The sequence below is a fragment of the Chlamydotis macqueenii genome, chromosome 7 (genome assembly GCF_036417535.1).
Source record: "Chlamydotis macqueenii isolate bChlMac1 chromosome 7, bChlMac1.mat, whole genome shotgun sequence".
Classification (NCBI taxonomy): domain Eukaryota; kingdom Metazoa; phylum Chordata; class Aves; order Otidiformes; family Otididae; genus Chlamydotis; species Chlamydotis macqueenii.
In genome coordinates this window covers 20,599,003-20,624,861 of record NC_141562.1, presented here as the reverse complement: position 1 = coordinate 20,624,861, position 25,859 = coordinate 20,599,003, and the positions used below count along the sequence as shown (strand labels likewise).

At 35.5% G+C, this 25,859-nt stretch overlaps 1 protein-coding gene across 1 annotated transcript in view; it reads left to right on the top strand.

Annotated features, from left to right (window-relative positions):
- ERCC6 (ERCC excision repair 6, chromatin remodeling factor) overlaps positions 1–25,859 on the top strand; it is a 49,060-nt gene that overhangs the window by 7,797 nt on the left and 15,404 nt on the right. The window contains exons 6-9 of the mRNA XM_086752765.1: positions 804–1,530; positions 10,617–10,742; positions 14,490–14,648; positions 19,071–19,206. Of these exons, the coding sequence (XP_086608891.1) occupies positions 804–1,530; positions 10,617–10,742; positions 14,490–14,648; positions 19,071–19,206 (1,148 nt within the window). The remainder of the gene's footprint in view (positions 1–803; positions 1,531–10,616; positions 10,743–14,489; positions 14,649–19,070; positions 19,207–25,859) is intronic.

Sequence of the window (25,859 nt, the reverse complement as noted above, 5' to 3'; positions counted from 1 at the left end):
TGGAATTTCTCTTCAGCTTCCTGAATTCAAGAGCTTTTTCCCCTCTTTGGTTTCAAACACCAATTATAATTTGTGTTAATATGTATAGTAACTGTGTATGTAGTTTAACTGAAGTGCTCCTTTATGGCAACGTACTGTGCAGCCATTCTGATATTTAAAGTCATAATCCTAATATTAGTATTGTAGAGTAGGAAGATGGGGTTTGTTTTCTTTTTGTTTTGTTTTGGTTTTGTTTTTTTTTTTTTTTGAAGCATGTGGGAAGACAGTCTTTTATGTGTTCTGTAAGATTTTTGTCTGTCCTGGCATGGTAATGGAAATGTCAAATTTCAAGTTTATGAGCAGGACTGAAAAATCAATAATAAAAATAGAAGTGGACGATGTTGCTGCATGTAAGAATGCAGTGGTTTCTTGCAGTGAATACATGGTGACATGGGTTGAATTGAGAGCATAGGGAGCACATTGGTGTTCATGTGCCATAGGGGAGTGTAATTGTACGGTAGATCTTACTTCTGAAACAACACACAGAAGCATTTGCATTTTGATAGTATGCGTAACGTTTCCTATATGAAGTTTGAAGTAAAAGTTGCAGTCTGACTTTTGTGGCCTTCTGTTGTTTTGCTTTTTTGAACTTCAAGTATTATGTGTGATGATAATTTGGGCTTTTAAGTTGTATATAAAAACTGAACTCAATGCACATAAAGCTTGGCGGGAAAAAAATAAAACAAAACAAAATACCCTTGTTCCTATGTTTGTTATTCAGAAGATGTTAAAAAGCATACTGAATGTTCTGATTTTTGTTGTAGAACCTGGTCCGTCATGTCTTGGCAGTATGCTTATGCCTGTTCAGGAAACAGAGTGGGAAGAGCTTATTCGTACTGGCCAGATGACTCCATTTGGAACTAAAATACCTCAGAAGCCAGAGAGGAAGACACGACGATTAATGCTGAATGAAGCATCTGATTTTGAGAAGTACTTAGCAGACCAAGCTAAGCTGTCATCTGAAAGAAAGAAGTTATCCCTTCACAAAGGAGCAAAGAAGAAAGCACAAGCCAAGAATGTTCGGTGCGTAACTCCCACATCTACTACAAAGGAAAAAAGAGGTAAAGCCCTGTCAAAAACAGATAAACGCTTAAAGAAACACTTGAGAAAACTTCAGAAGCATGCCCTTCAGATTCAATCAAAGGCAGAAATTCCAAAAGAAAAGAAATATTTTGAGGCCAAGAAGTTCAGGCGTGGACAGGAGGATGATAGTGGAGAGTCTGAGTACGTGCCTGATGAGGAGCTCTTTGATCCAGAAGCAGCAGACGAGGAGGAAGAGCAGGTATCTTCTCATGCTGAGAATGATTCTGATTATGAACTCAGAAATTTGTCAAGAAAAAGAAAATATTTGGTGAAGAGAGATTTTAAAGAAGCTGAAGATGATGCTGACTTCTTTCCAAGCTCTGAGGAAGAAGAACATACACGGGGGAAGTGCAAAGTAAAAAGATGGAGAGATGATGGAGATGAAGACTATTATAAACAGAGACTAAGGTTAGTCTTAGACATTTTTTAGCAACATTAACAAATGATGTTGAACATATGAAGGGTAATGTTTGTAATAGACCGCTAGGAACTGAAGTAAGGAAAATGAGCCAGTCGGAATGATCATAGCCTTCCGAAAGGAATCAGGCATACCTCTTTAATTACAAGGACTTTGCTGTTAGATTTTTCTAATTGTTACAGGTCCTTTAGTAATAAGCTATTTGTGTATTAGTGTGTTTGCAGAAGTGTGAATGTTCCCAAAATCTAGTCTGTGTAAAACAACGTATTACTAGGTATATTTATACTTAAGTACTGCTTTTGTCTGTAGATCATATACTTATCTTTCCAAAAAAAAAAGATGTCTTCTCTTTGATAGGCAAAATTACAGTGCAGACAGACAATGCCCTCCTTCTTCAGAGAAATGGCATTTTTCTACTGAGAGAGAAACCTATTTTGAAATGGAGTGAGATGCTTAGTTTTCAGCTTTAAATAATTAACTGCTAGTCAAGGAGAAATAATTTGAATAAATGCTAGTTACATACTATTTTTGTAGAATGTGTTGCTTTATTGAAATCTGAGGCAATTACATATAGTTTATATGGCTAACAGGTTTATTTGAAAATCAATATTTGAAGGATCTTTTGAATTTAAACATATAAAAAGTTTATACTGGAAAGGACAATATCTGTATTATTTGATTATTAGCACATCCTTGTGTAAAGAGATGGTGATAATGATGCTAGTAGTGGTGTTTTCTCTTGCTATGATGACTGAAGGTTGTAAACTGAGTAAAGTTTCTAAGGAGAATCAGCATCTTCTGTTAAACTAGTGTGTTAGGTGGGGAAATACAGCTAAGAACACAAGTTATTTTTGAAAACGGCAGCCGAAACACCTTGTGCTAATCTGTGATTTATGAAATTTGTATAACCTGTGTGTTATGACCTGTGTTGATGATCTCTCTAGCTACAGTGTGCTGTTGAGGTGTTTTCTCTGCTGATAGCATAGCTGTTGAGCTCCTAACAATAAGACCGAGGAATGTTTCCATTTTCAGAACTGCCTGGAAAACATTTTGAAGGTGCAACAAAGTGCCATGAAATTTATTAAGCTTTTAAAATGCTAACTAGACATGCCTGTGAAGTTAAGAGACATTTCTGCACATATTGAGAGTCAAAAGATCAAGATCACTAAAATGGTTGTTTGGTTTGTTTTAATTTTCTCTAGCCACCAGCATGTTGCCTCTTTTCTAGTGTAAGTGTTGAGCTTTATAGAATGAACTTGGGCTTGTTGATAGCATGCTTACTTTTAATTAATTACATTTAATGAATGTGCTTCAAGTAGTTTTATAGTCCTCTAGAAAATAATGGATTCCAACTTGAAAACAGCTGCTCTAGAGTGAAAGGAAGAATAGATATTAGGGCTGTCGGTGAACAGTGGTTGATGTAGTGATAAGGCCTAATACAAGAACTTGGTTAATGCTTCGGAGACGCAAATTTTAGACTTCTATGGAAATATAAATTCTTACGGTTTTAAATTAAGCTGTATCAGACAAGGGATCAAGAAGTAAGAGGTACAAACACCATCTCTTCCTGTGGTGGGCACCTGAGCTGCTGTGGAGGAAGAGGTATCTTCTGATAGCAGAGTTACTCATGATTATAGAATTACTGGTAACAAAACCTCAAGTAGGAAGAGCCCAACTTCACTTTCACATCCCAGGTTACAAAGGCAAATCTGGAGCTGATAGGATGCAACAGGTTTGAAATCCCAGGGTGCTGCTTTTCAAAGTTAAAGCATAATTTATTGCTCTTGAATAGAAGATTTCAGCAAGAGACTGATCTGAACAATGTCCAAAGGGTCAAAAAGAAATATGTTTTTTCTTGGATGCATTAACAAAAATTAATTGTACTTAATTGGTAAAATATTTACTATTATTGAATAAAACTGTAGTTTTCACATTTAAATTAGACAAATATTAAATCATTTTTAATTCAGTGTTTTCATCAAGAGTAATTTATTTTGATTGAAAGTTTTAATATGACTCACAATTTAAAATCATTCAAACACGTTTTTTAATAACGTTAAAATTGTGACAATTTATCCTTAGCAAAGTCATATCATAGACTCCCATTTCTTTTGGTTACTGAAGTTACTATAAAAGCCTAAATGAATTTTAGAAATATCAATAACTGTAATTGCTACCAAAACACTACATCTCTTAAAAATTTCATAGCAACAATTATGGCTGTTAAGCTGCAGCTGTCCACATTGATGTTTTTATGCTGACACCCCCAGGTGATCTTCATTATGGGAAATGCCATGAGAAAATAAAATGTAGTGAATTAAGAATGCTATAGAAATGCTGTCATTTGCTTACATTTATGTCTTGTTTCATGTCAGTTTTACTTTTGAATGCAAACAAATGGGTGAGATTATGGTATATTTCACGCCTGAGAGAGGCAAGGGAAAATCCTTTAGGATTACTTTACTTCTCTGAACATCTAGTCTTGTGCTTGGCACCAAATGCAGTCTTACACTCTTAAAGGCTGAAAATGAGTTTCGTTTACATTAAAACTTTTCAGAGATGGGACTTGAAGAGATTAGTCTGTGTCAAGGGGAAAATATGATGATGTTGTTAAAGCATGATAATTAGCTAACTGCAGGACTGCAAAGCATCTCTAGAACAAGAAACTGTTTTCAGAACAGAAGCTGGTGTTTTCTGCAGTAAACAGGGCAGACGGGAGACCACCCAGTTATTTTCCTTCTAAAGGCTGCTTGCAGTGGTTGGCCTAGTCACTCAAAGTACACAGAATTCAGCTCACGCTCTCAGTAGTTTCAGTTCTTCCCTTTGCGGGTGTCTTGCCTCTCTCTAGTTGCTGCTACTGGAGCCATGCTGCTGTGAAAACATGCAGGGGAAAAAAGGTTAAAATCTAAGGTGAATCAAACTTGGAAGAATAATGAACACTAGCAAGGAACATCAGGGTTGTGGAGAGTAAGATAAATAGGATACTGTCAAGCAGCTAAAAGATAAGTTTAAGATTCAATGAAAAGTAGCATATCATCATTCCCAACTGTCCTTCATACTGGCTATTGCCAACTGAACCCAGAGGATTAGGTAATCAGTCTGCAGGATGGTGCTGAAGGTCTCAGAGACTTGATTCCCATCAGCAGGTATGTTATCAATGTATGTTTTGTCATACCCAGTAGTGATCATCTTGGTCTAGAAGTGTTCAAAATTGGCACTGGTGGGATCTTAACCTGTTGCCTGCTGCCTGGTGGGATGGTCAGGTCATGGCAGAGCCAGTTTCTTTGAAGTCTATGGAGTAAGGGAAAATGCACCTGTTTTCAGCTTCTTTTACCTGGGATCACAAAATAAAAGTAACCTTGTATGCAGATTGAATGCATAGGAAATAAACATTTTCTGTGTTCTCAAAAAGAAAACTGCTGCATGATTTTCTTCTATTATTCTCAAGACTTCACAGATGTGGAAACTGCAACTTACCAATATTTTTTGCGTGTATTAATCAAAGTTTTCCTTTGCATATATTAAAATGCAAAGCATAAGTATAACCAAGTAATTTTTGCTGCTTACAACGTATGTCATTAATGTGTTACATTACTGACATTGCGAATACAGTATCTGCATAAGGTAATAGCTTGGAGTCAAATCAATTTAAAAAATTAGCAGTCTTATGGTCTCTATTCCATAGCAGTTTTCAGTATGTATCTGCCTGCTGCTTCAAGAAAGGAATTACATGTCATCCTATGGAAGATAAGTGCCATATCTGTATTTTCTTTTGTGTTCTGTAGAGTTGTTTGAATAGTTCTTCATTCAGTTGCTATCAAGTGCTCAGAGGCAATGCTAGGAAAACTGCATTTTCCATGTCTCCCAAGTGACATCCAAGCAACTGAGTAGCTGGAAGTTGTGACTGCTAGTGCGCAAAGCAGTTGATACAGAGAACCAAACAAAAAAAAAATAAAACTTGCTTAAAAATAAGTTGGTTTTTTTGCAAATCAGATTAGTTTTCATGTGCTAGCTCGCTTTGAAGGATCTGAGTCACTGAATCTCTTGATGTTTCAGAGTTATAAATTAAAAAATGATGAAATACTACCTTTCCTGAAAGATACTTTCTTAGAGCATCCTAACTGCTTTTTAAAATGACAAAGCCAAGGCACGAATTAAGATGTATTTTGGCTCACTCACTGAGTACACCTTTCATTCTAAGCTCAAGTGTATAATTGTCTACATCAGTCTTAATTTACTTACAGAGACTTGTGGTACTAACTGCATGTATTTCATGTTAGGACGTACCAATTAAATCCACCCATATAGACAATAAAAAGTTACATCAAAAAAGTAATGCTGAATGCTTCAATTTAGCAAATTGAAGTAATCTGTGAGGGATTCTTAGCTGTCTAAAATAGAAAACATATTGTGCTTCACAAATGCAAACTATATTAAACACTCAGCTTGGTTCCTGACTGTATTTAAAAAAAAAAAAAAGTCAAATTGTGCTCATGACTGTTTTGGATGCAAAATTTCTTTCTAGGGTATAGCAATAAGTGGGAAGTGGGCTTAGTATCTGAATACATTCTTATATTAAGAAAGATTTAATTGTATGATATATGACTTTTATACTGCACTTACAGGATAAAATTGTATTTATGTCAGCAAGCATGGACAACATAAACTAGATTTCTCAAAGGTCATGCTTTTCTTTTCGAAAGACCTTGGTGATATACTAAAACTTGTATTTTCTAATTGTTTAGACATACTAATGATGTTTCACTGAGGTGCATAAGGAATATATTGACCAAATGGTCAATGTGTTACTGTGTAGTTAAGTTAAATATGAGCTGCTGCTGCTTCTCCCTCCAAAGTTTTAACTTCTGGAGAAACGTACAAGACCAGACTGATAACTGACTGATCTGGGTTAGCAAATAATGTTTGTCCTCCCATTGCTTCAGCCATTTAGATACTTACACTTTTTTAAACAAAATAATGAAGTTTTAGTGTAGAATATTTTAATGCAATTAAGTTCACAGCCTTTCAAAAACTGAATAGCTTCTTTAAACTTTGAAAGTTGTTAGTGGTAACAACAAATCGCTGCTTTTTTCTTTAAACAGTTAATTGAGGGGAAAAAACCTCCAGACCTTCAGAAGAGAAGTAGTTTCAGAGCCTTCAATACTACAGCTTGTACAATTGTACACTTCAGTAAATAAACAGAAACAGCATGTATAAAATTAGCTTTTCTTTAGAAAAATTAAGGTCAGGATTTATTATTTCAAATTCTAGACATATGTATTTTCTAGATGTGTAATAATTTTAAGAGAAATCCTAACATTGATCACACTTTTTGCAGAAAATATAGTAGTTATATTAAGGTGACTTGCCTAAATTCCTGGCCAGCTACGAGCTAACCTCAGAAACGTTTCTTCTTGGTTGTTTCAATATCACTTTTTCTAATGTACACTAGAGGGCAATCTGTTTCTTCCCAGGAGAGACTGAAGCTCCGGCGTTGGCTAGTGGCAATTCGTATTGGAATATAGAATGAAAAGCAAACTTTTGTACAAAATTATTGCCCTGCTTGCATTTAATATGGATTATTTACCTAGCTGTCACTTTCGAAGCTTTGTAATCTACAATTGTTTTGATTTTAGTGTGGTGAGTAGGAGTCTTGGTTTCCTTGGTTTGAGTCTTGTCATAACCAAGTCAGATAAAATAATCAAGTTCTGACATGTCTCTGTTCCAGCAATGACACAGTCTGAATCAGTGACTGACAGCATTTGTCAATTTGAATAATTTTTTAATCTTTCTGGAACGCAGAAGAATAATTGACTGTCTGTGCCTGGTATCACAACATTGTAGTAGTAAACAAAAATAAATGTATTTTTGTGCAGTGCCTCTAGAATGTATCCTGTTTGCCTGCTAGACCCCAGAGCATGAGTGTTGTTTTCCTAAATTAAACATTTAACAGACTGATAGCCTAAGATAGAGATTTCCGTTCCTCTGTGAGGAAAACTTTATGTATTTTTAGTAAGTTATTTTTTTTACTACGTAACTGGATACATGATTTCATCTAATGAAATAAGAACAATCCAATTAAACATTAGCAACTAATCAGTTTTTAATCTGAAAACTGAAGACTATCTTTGTCCATCTTTTTTTTCCCCTGCGTATGCTGCTTTTTCCCTCCATTATAATTTTTGCTTGTGAAAACTTCCTGACTAAGAGATCAAAGTATACTCCAGTGAAACTGGCTGTCTAAACCTGTCCAGCATTGTGTTGTCTTTGTTTTATGACTGCAGTCGTTTTTGGCAATTATTGTAACTTGTGTATATTTGGAAATGGCAGTGTTTATTTTCACTTACAAAACAGTATCACAGTTCCAAATTTGTGACTGGCTCCATAAAGGCAGGCTGAAAGTATTTTCTCGGAAGATACTGGTGAAAAGCTTATCTAGAAACCTGTCATAATTAGCTTTGTGTTGTTTGTATCTGAAGTGTTGAACTTCTCCCCTGTTCTCTTGTTCCTAACCCAAGTTTTTTTTTTAAGATCTTTGCCAGAGACTCAGAAACCTTTAAGTGGAAGTTTCAACAAGTTTCACTGAAGTAAGTGGTCAGGAAGACAAGAGAAACTCAGTTAATGCTGCCACTGGAGAAAACACGGCTTGAGCTTAAGTCTTGTTATGAGTTTGCACATCCTATGGAAGATGATTTTGAATCAGCAAGAAGAGTCTCTTTTAGTGTTTTCACCTTATTTCATACCAGAGAAGGTAGAGTAGTGTCCTTAGGACAATGGGCAATGTTGATTTAATTGCCCCCAGAATTGCTTATGTAGTTAAAAAAATATGAGGGGATCACAAGACCTTCATTGCATGGGTTTTGTTTTTTTTCATTCACTGATGTGTATACAATAGAAAACTTGAATCAAATTTTATTTTAAATTGTTTCTAGTATAGAACTCCCTTCTCGTATCAGCCTGGAAGGAGTTATGGTACTGTACATGACACTGTGCCAGTCGTGTCTGCACTTAACATGACTGAGCTGGACAGCAGCATGGCTGAAGTCTTAAAGACTTGGAGCAACACTTGAGATGTTTTATAGCATCTTTGGCTTTGTTTGGCAGGTTGAAAGTGCAAAATATCAGACGTGGTAGTTGTCTTACGGGCAGTTGTTTGAGAGAAATTTTAACAGTGACTTCTATCTCCCTCGTTTTAGCTAGTTAAGTCAGGATATGTATTTCTGTAGCAGATTATATTGTCAACTTTGGGCCAGAAATTAACTAACATTTTTATGATTATGCTGCTTTTTCCTGATGTGGATAAATTTGAGCTAGTAGGTTTGAAAACATAAGGCACTCAGCCCATAAGCTTAAAAGTATACTGGTTTGTGCATAGCAAGGCTCGAAATGAAATACAGTTTGCATGTCAACCTCTAGATGCAGTTTATCTTTGAATGCCTGAAAGCAATACAGAGCTTTACAGAAAAATTGGGATAAATAACTAAAAAAAAATTTTTAAATGAACGTGAATTTTCTCACCTTTTTAAACAGTTTCAAAATTTTTTTTTTGCAGAAAATGGAGTGTGTCTTGGGGAAGGGGGTTGGGGCTTTTGGGTTTTTGTTGGGGTTTTTTTTTTTTTCAGCTCTGTTAATCTGTTATCCTGCGTTTTTTGGGGGTTTTTTTGTTTGTTTTGTGTTTTTTTTTTTCTGCTACAGAGGCAACCTAAGCTAACAAGAAGCCATTTGTATAATGTGGAAACGTTACTGTGAGGGAAATGGATAATTCACTCACCTGTAATGTTTGTCATTCAGAAAGTGGTGATACACTGGAAAGTTGTTGCATCCTGTTAAGTCCTCCTCCATACAGTTACCTCAGGACTATTCTAGAGTGCATTGTCCAGGATTTCTTCAGTGTAGAGTTAAAAGACTGGACACATTATTTTTCTTGCATCTCACCTGGGAGGCTGTTTGTCACTTAATGCCGTAGATTTCAGTGCTGGGTGACTTGATTTACTTTTTCTGGCCTGAATTTTCCATTTGTTTTTCATCCCATCACTACTATTTATAGTTCTTTGGGACCTGAACAATTTTAGTCTTCATGTTTTATATTCCAGGTACTTCTAAACTATTGGGTCTCCTTCTCCTTCAGCCTTTTCATGAGATGAAATCTGACTGTTCTTACACTGCATGCAGAACAATAACAAGGATATCTTTCATCTGTTCTATAGCTTGCCAGTTTCTGTAGGGGTTTTGTCAGTTTGTATATCGCATAAAGTGTGCCTGCAGTGAATGACAATTTCATGGGAGAATTCCAGCAAAACCGAAACTGTCAGTGAAGTGCCCTTCATTGGTTACTATCTACCCAGCTAGCAGTAGCATACACTTTACTATTGCAAGTTTTCAGGTCACTAAAATGTAAGTCCATAACTTCCTTGAATGTTGAGATGCTTTAGTACTTTTTCAAAAGGGCAGGAATGACAGGACAGGAAGGTAATTCTCTAATCCCCCTAGAGTCCAAATAAGATTAGGCTACAGATCACAAATCACTCTGAAATTTCAAAACCTAAAAACCACTCATTCTCTAAATAGTGACTGCTTAACAGATTTGGAGCATGTCACCCCAAAGATGGTGATGTTTCCATATGAGTTCTCTGTATGAGATTATATACTGCTGCACATTTCTCTAGGTGAAGGAAGTATTTTGTTAAATTAATAAAATAGCTTTGGAATACCTAAACTTTATTGATATTTTTGTGGGGATTTTTGTGGAGGTTTAGGAATTTAAGGTAGCCGGATTTGTTGATGGTGTTAACTGTTGATTCCATTGTGTTAGTATTTCTGCTTATAGAAAATTGTAACTAGGTAGAAAACTCTGAAGGCGTATAACTAAATAGTCAGGAGTGTACACGCTTTTTAGTATGTCAGATATTTGAACATTTACTTGCATAATTAGTTCTGTCCTCCAAAGAATTATTTAAATCATAACATCAGAGAATGCTTTTTTGTTGGGTTTTTACCTGATCAAAAATTCAATGTCATTTCCACATAATACCTTTTCTGTGCAATAATTGAATGTAGACTCCTTGTGTCCCTCTAGGAGGTGGCAAAAAGAACGTTTGAAGGACAAAGAACATCAAACAGCCGAGGAACTTTCTGAAGAAAGTGATACTGAATTTGAAGAGGGTTTCAAAGTACCAGGATTTCTCTTCAAAAAACTTTTTAAGTATGTATTGTGTACTTTATTTTAATATTATGCTACTGTATGCTGTTAATAATATTAGTAGTAACAGTCATGGTGACTTCTAGATGCTCTTTGCTGTAACTTTTACTTCAGTGAATGATGTCTCAACTTTTACTTCAGTTGTTTCTGCTGGGTTATTTCTTTAAAAAAGGCTCCAGGATCAAACCTCAAAGATACTAATTTATTAAAAGTACAAAATACAGTTCCATGAAAATACAGATAATAACTGGCTGATGTGAATATTCTAACTGTGTATTAGCTAAACTACAAATTCAAAAGCTCAATTATTTCTTTTATTGATAAGTGCTTTCTTTTAATTCGAGTGTGGAGTGTAGAATAACTTTACTTTGAAGAACAAGGTGTTGGCAAGTTGTGATAAACAAAAACAAGAAATGTAGGTGCTTCTCTGCTTGTGTAGAGTGAGTGAAATTTTCTGCCAGTAAAAAATATAGACAACTTTTTATTTAAATAACTACTCAAAGTCTACTCAGAGTAACTACTTATAATTCATATTATAAAATAGTCTTGAACATTTTGCCTCATAGAACTTTAAAATATGGTGAGGGCATTCTTAATTCCTTTAGCAGATGGAAAACACTCTACAACTCATTCTTTAGTTATTTAATGCTGGATTACAGATTTGGACGACACTGTTTTCTGTCTCAGTTTTTTGAGACCATGGTGCACAGTGACACTCTCAAGCTCATATCAAAAAGCTCTTTACAAAAAGCAGCCTAAACAAGCTTACAGCTGACAAGTTAACTTCATCCATAATCTCTCCCTTAACTTTCATGCATAATAGGCTTGAACTCATTTTTGTTGCAACATTTTGCACAGCAGGAAAACATCTTCTCTTTCAAAAGCTACCTCTATAAAGTCGTACAATTAGTATAGTAAAAAGCCCTGGTTCATAACAGGCATGTGTGGTATCCCTTCCAACAGGACCACTTACTCTTAACCTCAAAGAAATTATTACTGTTGTCCTGCAGTTCCTCAGAAGGAAAGCACTAGCTCTGAAATGGAATTGAATTAATAACTTAGTTGCCAGGACCATGCCCAGCCAATATGTGGTCTCCAGTTGTTTATGCAGAGGTACTCCAGAAGTAATCATCCTGAGAACGGATGTGTGGTCAGAGCAACTCAAAGGGAATTGAAATAGGGCAGACAACTAAGAATTAATCTTAGAGATGTCAGCCTCACTAATGAAGGGTATCCCTGCAAGCATGAGTCAGTTGGTGAAACTTCCTAAGTGGTTAGAAAGATAATTGAGTTTAATGATTTGTCTGACTTGTAACTTACATGCTGAAATCTCCAATGTAGGAAGGCCCATAGTAAACAGGAATTAAACTCAGAGTTCTGAGCAAATTTAGTACAAAACATGAAAGTATTTTGACCTAAGGAGGTGTATAGCAGTATACTACGAGTGATCTTTCTGCATAGATGAATTGAATTCCAAAGAAGTTAGCTCACACTAGAAATAGTACACCCTTAAGTGTGTTCTTTGGTAAGCCTGTTCAAGTGGACAATCTCTGTCGTATATACTTGTCTGCTTTGAGGAACATTCAGCAAGAATATGGTTGGTGCTGCTGTGGAACAAAACCAAACATAGTGAGCAAGGCTGACTTACAAACATTGCCTTATACTGTCTGCACTCAGCCTGAGGGAATGCTGCCTGTATAAACAAGAAACTAAGTTTCTTCATTATTTGCTTTCAGTGTGTGATTTCCCTGATAGGTCTGAAATGCAGTTTTGTCTCAGCAACAATGCAACTAACCTTTGCTAGCTACTGTGGTGAATTTTGAGGGATGCATCACAACATGATTGCTCATGTGAAAAACAGTCCAAACATAACTATTTTGGAAGATCAGGCCACATTTTTGTTTTACTTCTACAGTATTTTTAGAGTGAAAAACAAAACATAACAATTGGTGCAATGGAAGCATAAGATTAAAAATAATTTATCTCTCCATATAACCATAAAAGTTATTGGGGACAGATTTTTTTTGTTCAGCTTATGCATACTTGCAATTATTGCATGTTTATATGATTATACAAAGAAAGCACCTGCATCTTTTTAATATTTAGATAACCTTGGAGCAGAATTTTTCACAAACTTAATTCTGTACTGTGAAACTTTCTCAGGAGAAGGGCAGAGAGGGAGAAAGATGCTTTTAAGCACTAGATGGAATCCTGAGAAATTATACAAAACAATATCAGGAAGTTCTTGAATGGTTGTCTTATGAAGAGATATGCTGGACATTAGTCTAGGGGAGCAGCTTCTGACTGGAATTAGGATTCTCTCCAATTCTTTAATATTTCCGTCAAAATCTTTTGTCTTCATCAAATGTAGTAATGGTAGCATCTTACCCAATTATAGCTAATCCTGCAAGCCATTTCGTAGTTGTTTTTAGATTGCTGCATTTTTAAGGTGAATTAATTTCAAATAAAAGGGGAGTTTTAAGGGCTTCTTGGTGTAATGCGTGTGAGACACTAGCAGATAGTATGATGTCTGAACCATTAGATTTATTCTTTGATCATCTTTTTCTAACTACTCAAGCCATTTGTCTCCGTTAGCATTCTCTAAATCCATACAGAACTTTTCATAAATTGATTTTAATAGTACTTTGTAGACACTACTGTCATTAGCTGTCAGTAGTCCTAAATATTATTTGTTCAAAGTATGAAACAGAATTTTGAAATGTACACAAGACAATGCCCTAAAATGAACAATTCCTATTTTAAAAAAAAAAGTTTTGCTCTTTGCTGTGCTCGAGGAATGCATGCTATGAAGAAAATTGTATCAGTAACCTTGTTCTTTCTCTAAGTTACAAGGCATAGAAGTGCAGAAACCTGTATTTAAATTTTAAATTATAATTTAAGTATACTATTTCTTTCTGTTCTGCTCTCAATTTAACCCACACACGTGTGTTATTCCTACTGGTATCACTATTTCATACAATTATAAAAAAAGCATGACCTAAAGTGATTCTCAGTCCAGCATCTTATCTCCTCCTTTTCAGCTTGCCATTGTAAATCTTGCTTTCTAGTCTACTTCTTTTAAATTGGAATGTATTTTACACTTTTGCTTATACAATTTCCAGTGAATGACTGGGAATAGAAGCTGCCTTCATACTCTTGCAATTCAATACTCTGCTGCATCTTGTTCACTGGAATAGTTTCCATTGTTTTGCCTTCCAAAACATTTTGCCTTGTTGACTTTTTTCTTCATTGAAAGAGACTAAATATTATTAAATGAATTTATGTAAAAAGAAAGCATGCTTTGGCAGATGTGATCAGTTTTCACAGTGGAGTATAACGTCTGTACCTCTTACAAGTCAAGCTTTTCCTTCAGTTCAAGGTATATGTTCCCAATAATAGAATTTACTAGACCCTTACATGTCATCTTTTCTGAAAAGATAATGGTTTGTTAAAGTAGCTTTCCAGGTTGTTTTTAACACTTAAAATATATATGAAATAAAATACCCTCTAATTACCATGACTATCAGTTTAATTAGAAATGTTTTACTGTTGCATAAAGAATGAAAGTCACATGTAATATCTGAGCGCATCAAAAATGTACGACCTAGTAAATACAGCACTCATGTAAAACACACATCCAGCATGTTACTGTAACTGGTATCAGAACCTTGCCAAATGATTAATTCATGAGTACTTTCTGTTATGATCTGTATTATCAAACATTTGCCATCTTCTTTTTCCTTGTTTTAGGTACCAGCAGACAGGTGTTAGGTGGCTCTGGGAATTGCACTGCCAGCAGGCAGGAGGAATTCTGGGAGACGAGATGGGATTGGGCAAGACCATCCAGATAATTGCCTTCTTGGCAGGTCTGAGCTACAGCAAGATCAGGACTCGTGGTTCAAATTACAGGCAAGTGCTCCTCTGCAGACTGTCAGTCTGTGGAGTTCAATTAATATTTCATCAGATGTATTGCTGGTGGAGGAGGGTCCTGTGAATTATTAATGACATTTCAATTACAATATTCCTTTAATTCTTTTAGTGGGGGACATCAAAGGAAAAATTTTACGAGACAATGGAGCTGTAGGGCAGGAAAAATTAAACATGTAACACTTTTAATGAATTCCAGGCATTGATGCTTCATTTTGCAGATGAGCCACACTAGATATTTTGGGTCAATACAGTGTCTAAGGTTAGCTTCCACAAATGGATTGTTTACAAACTCAATTACATTAATATCAATAGTTTACACAATATGGAATTTTAAATTAATAAATGGAACTAAAGGTATTATATCTAAATTTTACATTAAAATATTTGTTCTGGCAAGCCACCAGGTAAATGCTTTACAGGAAGTAGCACGCTGATTTGCAATGAAAGTTAGAGTTTCTGATTGGCAGGGAATTATGCATGCCAAAAAAACAGTAGTAATAGTAAAAAAAAAAAAAAAAAAAAAAAACCAAACTAACTTATACAGAGGAGTTTCCATCTGCTGTTTTTCTGTTACTGCTTTTCAAAACTACATTAGAGTGACTAGCTTTTCTTACAAAATCTTTTATGCTTTTTTTTGTTACTGTACAATGCTGTAAAATTCCTTCCTCCTAAGTGAAATTATTGGAAAAAAAAACTTGGATTTACAAATACGTGCATGAATAATACTTGATTTTTCTAGTTCTGTTGGCTTGTTTACCTGAGGTAAATTACTACATGCAATTAGGCAAATATTACACTACTATACTGAACAAAAATAATTGACTTTATTTAGATGCATATTTCAATTATGTTCAGCATGTACATGAATTGTAAAATAATGCTTTAAAGAGGATATATTGCTGTCTTTACTCCAGTTGCTGCCTATTGTAGCCTTTATATAAACAACTCCATGATCCCTATCACTCAGACCCGTTGATTTTGATACGGCTGCCTGATTTAAGGATGCTACTGTGCAGATTGTTTTGTGTAGGTATATTACCTGCCCCAGTGGGGGAACCACTGAGTTGATTGAAATCCTTCAGGAACATCTCTTGACGTTGTTACACAGTTACAGCTTAAGACCTAAGGTAACTGCAGTGAAACTACAATAAAACTTTGAAAAGGCCAAAATATAATTGCACACCTAAGTTACAGCATGTAAGATAATGTGTTCAGTTTCATTTTTTTGACTGGTGCATGTCATTAAGAATATCATTATAGTAATTCCATGGTAGGAAACTAGGTTTTATTTTTGGTGACACTTATTCTGATTTTGCTTGTGTGCTGTAAGCTAGAGGTTCTAACCAATTTGATCTTTGCGTAGTCGAATATTTTCCCCATCTGCGCTCTGAAATAGGAAGGCAGTAACACTGGCTAGCTAGCTTCTATTTGAAAGGCATGTAGTCTAGTAAGCAGAAGACCTTCTGGTAAGTCTGTCTGAGAAGCAGGGTGTGTAAATGTCTTCCAGCCTAGCTCGTATCTCATTACCTTGATGTGTAGATGGAGCTAGCGTACTACTGTATGAATCTGGTACTGCGGGCTTTCCTGGCCTCAGCTGCCCTTCTGTAAAGTGGAGATAATACTGCAGAATTGCAAAGACTGTCATATATGGAGGCGCTTGAGTATTAAGACAATAGGGTCACTTTTGTTGATACTTAAAAATATTCCGCTTTATTTTCTATAAGTGAAATTTTCTGCAAAAGTATGCTTTAAAATAAGATGAGTAGAAATTTCATTTTATAAACAGCTTCTGATTCTAGTGTCTTTCTGATTTTGAAGGAGCCTGAAGACTACCTGAAATAAGGAACTCCTTGTAACATGGAGTATAACTACTACAAAAATTAAAATGTTGTCTCGCTTTTAACAGTTTTTGAGCCATACAGCTGGGGAAAGCCAAATGCAACCTCAAAGTGTTGAGGTTTCAATAGAAGTGTTGCAGCTATGGTGGTGCAAGGATATAAGGGAAGCAAGATTTACTGGGGAGAGGGGAAGGTCTTTTGTTAAACAAGCTGAGATAGTTGGAACAAGCAACAGCTTTCAGACCAATGGTCCATTCACAAGAAAAAAACAAAGCAGCAGCAAACTTCAGGTGACCCATCTCTAGCCTGTATCTAGATTGAAACCTGGTAAAGGACTTAGAGGTCCACAAGTTTGCTTCTTTTGAAATAGATGATTTTGTTTAACAAAGATGTTAGCTTTCAGACTTTGCTTCATTTATATGAGAGATCAGATGAGAAACTCTGCCATAAAGTTTATACACTGATCATTTACTATCTGTGCTTTTCAAGATACTGAGATACAATCATACACATTAAACATTAAGGCTCAATCTCTGCTATGAGTGGCAAAGAGATTTATTTCCATGGTGCTTACGTAAATAAAAATCCATTGCCCCAGAAAATTTGTATTGCTCTTGCTGGCCTGTACTTCTATTTTCACTATGATTTAGTTGTCATTTCAGTTTCATTTTGAAGGCACAATTTGCCAGTGCTTGGCAATAGTTGGTCATAGTACAACTTGTTTTCCTGTGCTAATTTTTTGAGTACCTAAGGATGATCACTACAGTATGACTACAGCTTCATTTTTCTTGGTAGTAAGTTGCAGGAATAGATCTTATTTGCAATTCTAATACATCCCATTAAATAAAAACTAATAAAGGATACGTGCTGTGAATTTGGAGTTTATAAACCAGAAGCAACAGAAGAAGTAAGAGATTTGGGTATATTGATCACATATGATATTGACCATAAGCTATTAGTACAATACAACTGTGAAAAAGGGGTGGAATACATTATGACAATATATTTGTGGTGGGAACAGGGCAGTACTAGTATCTTGGTACAAGGCACCAGTAGGACTTCGGTTTGGAATGTTATTAGTGTCACCTTGTGTTCAAGGGGAAAAAAAAAAGTATAAATTGGATGGGCAGCAGAGCAGATCTGTTGCAGTGATTAGGAGAACGAAAGATGCCTCCTAAGTGTAGCAAGCAGAAGTGCATGGTTTATTTAGTTTTGTGAAACAGCACAGACTGGAAGAAGTTAGATGACTCATATAAATAAATAAAAGCTCTCAAGAGAAGACTAAAATGTTGGCTAGTGGAAAGTTGTTAGAGCCAGACTAGACAGAGAAGAGGTTTCACACAACTAAGTGGAGGGGGAGTAGATTTTCTGAAAATTGATTTCAGGAAGTGTGAACTCTTCTGTGTAAGCTGAGGAAGGGGGAGAGAGAACCTGGATAAACACGGCATGTGAGCTTGTGATACAGACCGGGGGAATAAACAGAGGTAATTTGTTACTACCCATGAAGAATGAGAAACTGATGTATTCTGGGAAAGGTGGCTTTTTTTGCTATAGATATTCTTAAGGGCAGTTGGCTTTTTTTCTGTAGATATTTTTAAGAGTGGTTATTCGGATTTGTTGCATAGTTGAAGCTACGTGCGTGTGATCTTGAACGTATACTGTGATCTTTAGAATTGTTTATTTATTACCAATTGAATAGCACATAGTCAGCCAGACACAGATCAGTATGTGATAACGGTAGCTATTGCCTTTGTTTGCGAAGTAATTTTGTTCTGTTTTTTAAAGAGCAAATATATTTGAAAAATAACTACTAGTGACCGCTGCTTAGTGTATTTCCTATACAATGTTGGTATTTGTTTGTGATGGTAATATTTCTTGTTTGACTGTTGTGTGAGAGATTTTTCTCCTCTTAACCTTAAGAGTAGCTGTGAACTTAGTATGCAGAAAGACTTTGTGTCAAACGTCCTCAGTAATTCTCAGAAACAATCATCATTATGACTCAGAAACTTAAGAGACAGTTTAAACTCAGCTCAGACCTTAACTTCCATGGATTATATATCCTGTTGCTTTAGAGTGCTTGTCTTATCTGTCAATTATGGTGATATTAGTACAGTATATTACCAACATGAAGCAGAACACCTGTGTGTAAGTCCATTTGTGAGACTCTAGCTACACATTCTTTTTAACAGAAGTAATAAAACAGTTGTTTGTTAATGATTTGTTTTCTCTTACAGAAACAAGTCACCTAAACCTGATTCCTGTTACCACAAGAAGACATTCCCTTATGCCTTATTGTTTGTAACTTTTCTTTTTCTGTGGTTTATCTTGATAGATGCATCCATAAACTGTTCAGTGGATAGGCTCTTACAGCAGTGCCACTTTCATCTTCCTTTAAAAACAGACTTCCAGAAAAAACAAAGTTAATTTCCGTAGCTCTCATATTCTACTTGAACTATAAGTGGGCCATTTTAATATGCGTTTATTTTAATGAGTCACTTCATATAGAGTATTTATTTCATGTTAAAGGGTTGTTGTTTTTTTTTCTTGAATGCTTTTCTTTTAGGTACCAAGGATTGGGACCAACAGTGATCGTTTGTCCAGCTACTGTGATGCATCAGTGGGTAAAAGAATTCCACACTTGGTGGCCTCCATTTAGAGTTGCCATTCTCCATGAAACCGGTTCTTATACCAACAAAAAGGTAATGGTTGCCATCCATTTTGTAATTCCAGAAGCTTCTCTTTTTTTTTTTTTTTTGTACTAGCAAAAAAAAAAGAATATATATCCTCTGTTCCTGAATGTTTCTGTGCAAGCTTGTGCTCTTTCTCTGCTTGTTTTAAAAGAACAAAAAGTTCACTGTCTTGTCTAGATTTGTTAGAAAACTGGACAAAAAGAGTGCATTTATATTATGATATAGACCAGCGTTGCCTGAACAAATTAATCATAGTAACAGGTTTCTTGCTTGAGCTTTGCTTGTATGGTAATCCTTGCTAGAAGTTCATGACTAAACTGCTTGTATTACCAGATGCATGCTTCTAGTACTGGTGAACTATTTCCTCACACTTTCATGCATCAATATGTTATTGATCTAATATTTAATATATTTTGCTTGCACAGGCAATTCCTCTTCAGTTGATCTGTCTGTCAGCTGATATAACCTAGTCTCTCACTATTGACAGTGTTACTTTGTTGGTTTTCTTATTTTCAAGCAGTGCCTTTTCTGTCTTAATTTTCTTGGCCAGTCTCTTAATATGTGTGTTCTTGTTCCATTTCTTAAGCTGACAAGCCTGACTTGTCTGAAGTTTCAATCCATGGTACCTTGCAGGAACAAAGCAAGGAAAACTTGGGTTTTTGTTTTCCCGTGGCCTTGTATTTCAGATGCTTAAATGGATTTTCAGGATTCAGCAAAGCATTTTTAAATTTCTCTCTATTGAATTTCTTGTAATAACATTAAAATGATGTGATGCTTAATTGCACTTGATTAAATGTATTCTGAGGTAATTGATGCAGCTACAGTACATGGCAAAAAAAGGAATAGCCGGCTCTAATGTGCTAATAACTTCCTGTTGTTCAATTAAATTGGTATGTTTTCAAGCCCTAAGCCTATTGACCTCAATAACATGCTCGCATCTCTTCCTAAATTAAATCATGTGTGCTTATTTTGGGGTATTTGTTAATTAACGCATGTGACAGACTGGCTCAAATTTTGCCATGTGCAGGAATAGTCAGGTTTTCAGGACCTCACCTTCCGGTTGTCCTCCCAACAAATGCCTACTCAACAATTTAAAATTTAAAAAATTTGGATACCATGCAATCATTTTGGATAGGTTCAGTTCTCTAGTTCTGCCCTATTGCCTCATCTTCTGAGAGCTGCTACAGTGTGCTTTAAACAAGTGTCAGTGCTGATGTGGTCTTCACCTCATGGACACTTTTTTCCTAGATGTTTCTTAATCAGAGAAGAGCAAGCTTATTGACTGAAGTAAAGTTTAAAAAAAAAAAATAAATAAAAACCAGCATCACCCCAAACTTTCCCACTCTAGTTGTCTTTATCTCTGCAAGAAAAGTTTACTACTAATCTATTAGCATAAATAACACTTTTACACTGAAAATATGTCACATAAAATACAGATCAGGCGACACTCTTGTCTAGAATTTATTTTCAATATACATTCTTTCTATGAATATATTAGTGCTGATCTGATCTCATGACAATTCCATCTTCTGATAACCTGTAGCATTACAGGAGACTGCTTTTGCATGTATTAACTTTGTAATACTCATCCAGGGGCCATTCTGCCCTTATCCTCTGGCATAACTTACGTAAGTTTAAAAAATAAATAAGACAATTGTTTATAGACTACATAAGAACATACATTTGTTATTTGATTGAGATTAATTTTACGTGGCCAAAACCCAAGTTGCTGTGTACCTGTGGTCTGAATGTTGCACAGACGTGTTTGAAATTAAAGTGAAAATTCAAGGACTCGTCTGCTGTTGTGTTTAGTATATCATGGATTATCACAAAGTAAATGAGAAGAGTTTTGTGCTCGACAGCTAACTTGCAAGGAGATAGGATTGGGGAGCTGAACGTTGTTATCTGCTTTGGAGTGAGAACAGTCACTTTAGCCTCTGGGCTAACAGAGGTTGGGATTATCTGGACCAGTGGAAGAACATAATTGTTGCTTAAATTAACTGGACATCATAGAGTGAAGATCGTAATGGATTTTGAGGAATACGTTATTATACAGTTGTTCGTTAGGAGGTTGCTTGTGGTAAAACACAGTATTGCAGCTTATTCTGTACAAGCCTGTGAAAGAAGGACAAATGATTTCTGAACAACAGAGAAAGATTAATCTTAAAACTAATGAAGGAGAGTTTTGGAGGAAGAGTTAAGCCATGACAGGTATCCTGTAAGGCAAGACAGTATTTCTTAGCAGAAAGAGACAACAGCTGAAGTTTCGTTTGATAAAACTTAAATTGATCTTTTAGGTGAGATGGATCAACATAATTATTACCATAACATTGCCAGGAATCCAGAAATATTGGCAAATAGTTAATTTTTCAGCACTGGTGAAATTATATACTTTAATGAATAGATATTTTCTGTTGCACCTTATAAGGTACCCAAGCATCAATGCAAGATCCTGTCTCCCAGTTCTTTACACTTGCCCACAGAAGTATTTGCTTGACGGAAGACTGAGGAAGACATCTATTCTGATTGTTTTATCACAAACTGGTACTAGGCAATACCTTGCACATCTTTTCAGTTAGTGACACTTCTTTTATTCTTACAAAAGGACTTCTGAGTGGTGTGATAAGTGAAAAGCTTACTGAGCACTACCTTGGCATATTCTTCCCAGTCCATTTTGGTTTTTTTTGCAAGCAACTTGAGGATTTTCCACAAAAATAGTATGAAATAACAGCCTGAATTGTGAGCACCAGTTTGTCTGCAAATCTGGTCAACCTGTTTCAGATAAGTCGCTGAGAATTCCTGCTTGAGTTTCTCTGCTGGTGTAGTATTTGTGTAGGTTTTTAGCATACATGATGTTCAAAAGAGAGACTACTTCATTCCTTTGCTAAAATAACAATGGTAGACAATTCTGGCAGTAAGGCAGAGAAGTGTAAAGTTCCAGTTTCACCCCCTTGAAATATGACTAATAGTTTAAAGGCCTTCAGCTCTCCACAATGGAAGGCAGATTCATATTTTAGATGATGGAAAGAAGACACAATAGAAAGTCAGATAGGTTTCCAAGACTTTAGAGCTAGTTTAAGGCATTTGGATGAAAGGTAAAACTTGCTTTTTTATTATTATTTGTGATCACAGAAGATCATTTGTTTTTTCTATGATGATAAATATGCTTAAGTTAGAAGCAGTAGGAAGAACCAGATTTTAGTAGTCTTACCCTATGAAGTCAGCTTTCGGTTTGAACTAGGTACGGCATTTGTGGCTATGTTTTCTGTGGTGCTGTCTTATGCTATTAACCTCCTTCTGTGGTTTACACTCAGATCTAATGTAGTTTCAAGTTACTTGTAAATATCAAGCACTCTGAGACCTGTAAGGATGAGAGAAAATAAAGAAGTAAATCTAATGCAGTGTATCATAAATACTGTTTTCTTTATGATATAGAACAGATGATAAGGGGAAAAAAAGCTCTGTAAATGTAGGGAAAAAAAAGCCTTCTGTACAAAGAGCTTGTCCTGTTTCAAAACTTCAGATGGCACATGACAATACATCAATCATAGAATGTAAGAGGCAATAACCATAACTTTGGTTATCTTGATTTAACATATCGCATATGGAAGGAGGCTGTATTTTTTAAGATCAAGGCTGAACTTTTAATTTCTTTAGAACAAGTATCACTGAGCTTAACAATTCTTTCTGGTGGTAATCGCATAACATTTTTACAGCTGTAACTTTACATTCCCTTATTCTGGTCAAATGCTGGACACACTATGCAGCCCTCAAATGCAATTGTCAGTTCATGATGCTTGCACCTGTGGAACCATCTATTTGAAGATTACTTTTCACACTGAAGATTTTAGACCTCTGCACTCACAATAGAGTGTGCAATCTACATGTAAAGAAAATAAGCTGCAGAGGTTAACAGTTACTGGCGTGACTGCATATGGAACTTCTATTTTAGCCAAAGGCTCTGTTGCTGAATTAAGGACCAAACTCAGATAAACTCAGTATCATGCCACAAGAAGTAGCATTCTTGTTATGTATGTAGTAAGTGCTTTAGCTCTTCTTATTGCAACTTTTACATTATTAAACATTGTAATGTGTTCTTTTGAAGCCTCTTCATGGTGCCACTTAAATTGTTTTGTTGGAGGCAGGGAAATAATAAAGAGGTTTTACAGGTTGAATTTATGGATCTCTGGGCTTAATGGTTGGTTATGAGATAGTGATAAGCCTGCTGAAGAATGCATTTTAGATTCACAAGTGATATATGGTTGCGTAGGTGGCTAGATATTAGTTCTGTAAGTTCACAACTTGCACTAAAGGTATCTGAATGTTTAGAGCATTTCATAGTTATCACTAGTCTAGTTCTTCAAGTTCAGTCTTAACATAAATATTTCTGTTTAAAAAAATTGCCATGTTGAATTCATAATATTATAGAAGAGTCCAGGTCCTCTTAAATATTTTTTAAAAGACTACTTTATGCTAAAAAAGATAAACTTTATTTCCGTAAGCATCAGTGAAAAAAGTTGTTCTGTTTTTGTAGCCTCAGAAACGAACTTGTAGCTACAGCAAGGTACAAATAGGAAAAAAAAAAAGTTTACTTAGAGTTGTGTCCTTAGAATAAATCATAAACGTTTTAGCCTTAAGAAATGGTGCTTGCCAAAAATCTTACAGTCTTTGTACATTGCATGTGTCCCAGTGAAGACAAGGCAATACAGTCAATTTAGCACCCTAAATTAGGAGAGAATACTGTCCTTGAATTGTAAGGGCCTGAAATACTGTGCTGAACAGAACTACAAAATCAGAATTACTCAATCTAGTCTCATGTTCCTCTCTTCATTAGCATCTTTTAAGGGCCAGAGTTCAGAATTTCAAAGCCAGATAACTGCTGTGTAATCTTTTGGCATTAGTAGGATTTGTCTCTCTTAAGCTGATTTTTTTTTTTTTTTCTTTAGTTTAACAGTGCATGCCCTGAAATATTTCATTGAATACATTGGGGGTTGGGGGGGAATTACGCATACTTGAATCTAACAAAACAGGAATTGTGAATTAAAGAATACATTCTAAAACAGCATACATTCTGAAATGCTACAACCTCAAAACAGTGTGTATCCAATATTAAATCTGTTGTTATATTTTAAAATATTTAAAATTATTCCAAGAGCTGCAACTAAAGTGAAGGCAACCTCTGACAAAGTACCCAATGTAGTAAAATGAAAGTTAATAAGTGTTGTTGTGTGAGTTGATAAAATTGTGGTGTTGTATTTCTTCATTGTCAGCATAAATCCTTGATTATTAAAAACTTAGCTTGAAGGAAACTTTAATTAATTACAGGTTCAGTAAATCCTGACTAGGATTCTGCTGTGGTGTGTTTACAGTGAATGGCCTTCATGTGCCTGTGTTTCACTTCTGTTCTCTCTGCTACCTGACAATGTGATTTATGGCTGTTGTTTTCTACTAGTCCACCGTTTGCCCTCTAGGAGGGATTGGTCTCTTGAGTCTCCGTAATAACAGCAGCACTTTCACAAAACATCTTTTAATGACAACAGTGTAGCATTCTGTAAGTCAGGCTAATTGCAGACATACCCTATTAATTGCAAAAACTAGGAGAGGTTACATATTTTACAAGCTTTTAATTTGAAATCACCCGAGATAATTTGTCTTAAGTGTTTGGGTAAAGATGTCTACAATATTCTATGGTAGGCCATTGCTGAGACTTCAGGACACGGTTGCAGACTGTGGGCAAAGTACCAGGTAGAATTAAGCTTTGGGTGTCCACACCTGCCTAGAAATCCTACTCTGTAATACAAATTGTTCTAAAGATTATATATTCTCTCGTGACTCATGATGTTGACGTTATTTAATGTGTTATATTTTTATCAGAAGATGATAATCAGAAAGTGGAAATTCTTGGACAGTTAAAAGCTTTTTGAATCTTCTGTTATGTCTTTGAGCAAGAAATTTTACAGTAAAAGATCATAGACTTTTAACACCATCTAAGTCTGAGATGGATTTTTCCTTTTTGTTTTTGTTGGTTTTGGTTTGTTGGGATTTTTGTTTTTTTTGTTTTTTTTCTTAAAGGCACTTTGAGTAATAAGGGTTTTGCCTTTCCTTTAGCAAATTCTGTGGTGGTTCTACTTTCTTTTCTTTTGCATTGGGTATGTTTGTTTCATTCAGGATCACCTCCCAGCCCATCATCTTAGTCTTCTAGATTTATATGTGGAGGATAAATGCAAGAAAGATGAGTCTTGAATACTGCAAATGCTGTGGAAGGTGATACAGATTGTCCCTGCCCCACATAATTTAGAGCTATAAAGGCTAGTAAAAACTCGGGGAAAGGTTATAGCTTACAAGAGAAGCACAAAATTTGAATATTAATAACAAATATATTAATCATATTAATGAGGAGAGTTGGGCAGAATTTAGGATTAACCAAGTAGATCTTTGTGATTGTTTTTTGATTTGTCACTTGTTTAATTTTCCTCTAACATTCTAGATACTGCATGCAGTACACAAAGCTGGGTTTGTGAGGTGAATATAGGAGAGCATGAAGAAACTAGTTACTTAATCAAATTTAATGTTTGTTTTTTTCAGACATTGTCTTTAAAAAACTAAAAAAAAAAAACCCCAAAAGCAAACAAAAAAACCCACCACCACCAAAAACCACCCAC